Source organism: Sceloporus undulatus, chromosome 2, assembly GCF_019175285.1.
Source record: "Sceloporus undulatus isolate JIND9_A2432 ecotype Alabama chromosome 2, SceUnd_v1.1, whole genome shotgun sequence".
Taxonomy (NCBI): domain Eukaryota; kingdom Metazoa; phylum Chordata; class Lepidosauria; order Squamata; family Phrynosomatidae; genus Sceloporus; species Sceloporus undulatus.
In genome coordinates, this window is record NC_056523.1 from 14,704,050 (window position 1) to 14,707,812 (window position 3,763).

At 44.8% G+C, this 3,763-nt stretch overlaps 1 protein-coding gene across 1 annotated transcript in view; it reads left to right on the top strand.

Moving 5' to 3' along the window:
- Positions 1-233: 233 nt before the first annotated feature.
- LOC121922136 (complement factor B-like) overlaps positions 234-3,763 on the top strand; it is a 4,188-nt gene continuing 658 nt past the window's right edge. Inside the window, exons 1-3 of the mRNA XM_042451135.1 lie at positions 234-402; positions 1,971-2,020; positions 3,674-3,746. Of these exons, the coding sequence (XP_042307069.1) occupies positions 273-402; positions 1,971-2,020; positions 3,674-3,746 (253 nt within the window). The 5' untranslated portion in view covers positions 234-272. The remainder of the gene's footprint in view (positions 403-1,970; positions 2,021-3,673; positions 3,747-3,763) is intronic.

Sequence of the window (3,763 nt, forward strand, 5' to 3'; positions counted from 1 at the left end):
CCCCAAATGGGCAGTCTGTAACCCGCCACTGTTTTCTAAATTAAACAATCTGTACTTCCTAATTAGACTTTCTTGATTTGGTCTATCTTTCTGTAGTGCAGTCTTCCTCTTTTTCTACTGCCTTTGACTTTATTAAGTGTTATCCTCTTTACCAGTAGCGAAGCATCACAAGCCCTAGGAATATTTGATCTCAGAATCATTGGGTCTGCTGTGTCTATATCTGGCTGCCTGAGTAAACCTGCTGTTTCCATCTCTTCCGCCTCTCTCAGAAAATGGCCTGCGAGGAAGATGCCAAGAAAGCTGACCACTACAAAAATGTCACGCATGTCTCAGATGTGGTGACCGATCGTTTCCTCTGCACAGGGGGCTTTGACCCCGAGGTGGACCCAAACACTTGCAAAGGTGAGGAACAGCAGCCTCTTCCTTATCTCTATAAAAAGAAGGGATCTGGTGGCCCCTTTTAAGACTAACCAGTTTACTTCAGCGTACGCTTTCATGACACAAAAGTCTTAACCTAAAACAATTAGGTTCATTCTGTAGGGTGAACAACGGCATCCTGGGAAGGAAAATATTGGACTCACACATTTATAACAGAAACAAACGTGTCAGGAATTAGTGGCGCCTTTTCTAAGAAGCTCATGTTGCAACAGTACAGGTCATCAGTATGACCTGCTTTGATCAGTTTTCTTCCATGTTCAATTGCTTTGAATCCTAGGGTCTGGAATATTCTGGTCCTGAATTCCCCCCCCCCCCCCATTATCTGTGCACAACAAGAGGCAGCTGCTTTCCCACAAAATCTGTTTGTTGCTGGGCAGCTGAGGTCAGAACTGGCATTTAGCATCTATAATGTGGCTAGGCACCTTGTTCTGACCTCAGACCAACCTGCGCCTGGAGAGGGGGGGCACCAAGCATCTCACAGGGACTGCATGGGAAGGCAGCTGACCATTGTCACCGGGAGAAAGACAAAGATCCCGGAGCAAAAAATTTTAAATTCAGGTTAAGGGGAGGAAAGGCTGAATTGGGTGCAGACATCATGAAGACAGTCCATTCTGAATTTGGGGTTGGCTCTGCATCATGTAAACAGGACACAGCAAGCCTGAGGTAAATTTGGCATCGATAACCCATGTAGACAAGCCCCTAGTCCAGGTCTTTGAAATTCTGACCTTTCCTAAGAAAGTCAGGTTTGCCATTTCTGTACTATCTTGAAGATATTAGCTGCAGCCTGCATGGGACCAGAGTTCAGACATGAATGTCAGGAAGTAGAATTTTGTCAGGATGAATTCAGAGCCAATGAGTTATAGCGAGAAGCCAGGACTCTGGAGTTATGATGACTATGGGCCTATTTGTACAACACAACTAGATGAAAAACTGTGTGAATGCATATAGTACAGATGCGATTCTGACTTGTTTCCCCCCACAACAAACAATATAACAAACCCTGGATACTTTAGTTTGTTATTATATGTCGCGGCAAAGAGACGCAGAAACAGGAATGGGGGTGCATGAGCTTAGCTGGCCAGGTTTTGGCCAGCCCTTTTATTGACATCATGTTTACATTATCCCATTGTTCGTCCCAAAGACAATTTGTGAAATCAGTGACCAGTATGTACTTAGGAGATTTCCAATTAGCAAAGGAAGCAGGATGTGTAAACTGGCTCTGCTGAATCAACGTGGGCTTATCACATATTTCCAATGGTCTTAGGAACCAAGACACCTCTGCTCTAAGGCTGGGGTTGAAAACAACATGAGGAACTGCATTAAAGGGCATTAGGAAGGTTGAGGACCACTGCTCTAGCTCTTATTTTCTTCTGAAAAGAAGTTTAGTTAAATAGCTACAGAATTGGTATGTGTACAGATGCATGCTTGTAACCCTACTGGGGATTTTAACTGCTCACATTCTTTTCGGTCTGTCCTGAGCTTCACATAGTCTTGAAAGCATCACTTTATTCAGTCTCTCCTTCGGCTTGCAGGTGATTCTGGTGGTCCCCTCATAATTCAGAAAAGGCTGCGATACATCCAGGTGAGTGGCCTCTTGATCTGATCCAAGGTGCTCAGTTAGGTAATTGATGACTGATTAGACCCGGCTGAACGTGTGAAAGGGATCTGGGAGCAAGTAAACCACAAGTTGAATGTGAGTCAACAGTGCGATGCAGCAGCTAAAAAGGCCAATGTAATTTTAGGTTGCATCGATAAAAGTATAGTGTCTAGATCAAGGGAAGTAATAGTGCCACTATATTCTGCTCTGGTCAGGCCCCACCTGAAATACTGTGTCCAGTTCTGGGCACCACAATTTAAAAAGGATGTTGAGAAACTGGAGCATGTCCAAAGGAGAGCGACTAAAATGGTGAAGGGTCTGGAAACCATGCCCTATGAGCAATGACTTAGAGAGCTGGGAATGTTCAGCCTGGAGAAGAGAAGGTTAAGAGGTGATATAATAGCCCTGTTTAAATATTTGAAGGGATGTCATATGAAGGATGGAGCAAGCTTGTTTTCTGCTGCTCCAGAGTCTAGGACCCAGAACAATGGATGCAAGCTACAGGAAAAGAGATTCCACCTCAACATTAGGAGGAACTTCCTGACAGTAAGGGTAGTCCGACAGTGGAACAAACTCTCTCAGAGAGTGGTGGAGTCTCCCTCCTTGGAGGTCTTTAAGCAGAGGCTGGATGGCCATCTGTCGGGGATGTTTTGATTTGGATTTCCTGCATGGCAGGGGGTTGGACTGGATGGCCCTTGCTGTCTCTTCCAACTCTATTATTCTATGATTCTCTGGCAGCAAGATGATTTTGACGCTGAGGTTGTGTATCATGCAACAGGCAAATACTCCTACAACTGGTAAAGGTGGAGGTGGGAACAAAATTAGCACTTTGTGTGCCTTCAAGTTGTTTCTGACCTATGGCAATCTTACAGCAGACCTATTGTGACATTTTCTTGACACGATTTTGCCATTGCCTTCCTCTGAGGGTGAGAATGGGACTTTCTATGGTTGAACGGGGATTTGAACCCTGGTTTCCTGAGTTCAGCACTCAGACTACTGCACCAAATGGGCTCCTAACATAAAAGAACAGCAATTAATTTCTTGAAGAAGTTGGAAGGAGGCCTAAGAACTGCATGTTACATAGCAAGAAATCATGACTCTAGAATTCTCCTTCCCACCACACAATTATGGCACCTTGATACCACTTTATCTGCTATGGGTCCATCCTGTGAAATACTGGGATTTGTAGTTTAGCGTGTTACTAGAACCCTATAGGGGAGAATTCCAACTACCCTCATGAAAATCTCATGATTCTGTAGGATGAAGCCATGGTAGATAAAAGTAGTATCAAGACACTACAATTGTGTGATGGGAAAGAAAGACACAAGCAGGGAAGATTTTGATCTGCCCAGCTATCTTTCTGTCTCTTGACTCCCTTTGGCTCAGGGTTGCTTGTTACATGCATTGGTGTTCAGTTTCCAACACTGCCCCATTCCTTTAGGTCATTTAGCTAGGACTGTATGCCCGATTTTTCAATTGTTCCACACACAATTGCTCGGTTTGATGCAGGCACGGGGGGGGGGGGGGGGAGAAAAAAAAAGGGGCAGGTTCTGCCATTCTGGTTAGCAGATGGTACTTTCTTCCCCCTGCAAGGTCTCAAGATTGTGTCCCTCGTTCACTCTCTCCCTTGTTCTACAGGTGGGTGTGATCAGTTGGGGTGTCATTGATGTCTGTAAGAACAAGAAGAAAATCCCATGTGAAGGTGACAGAGGTCTCCACCAGCAATCT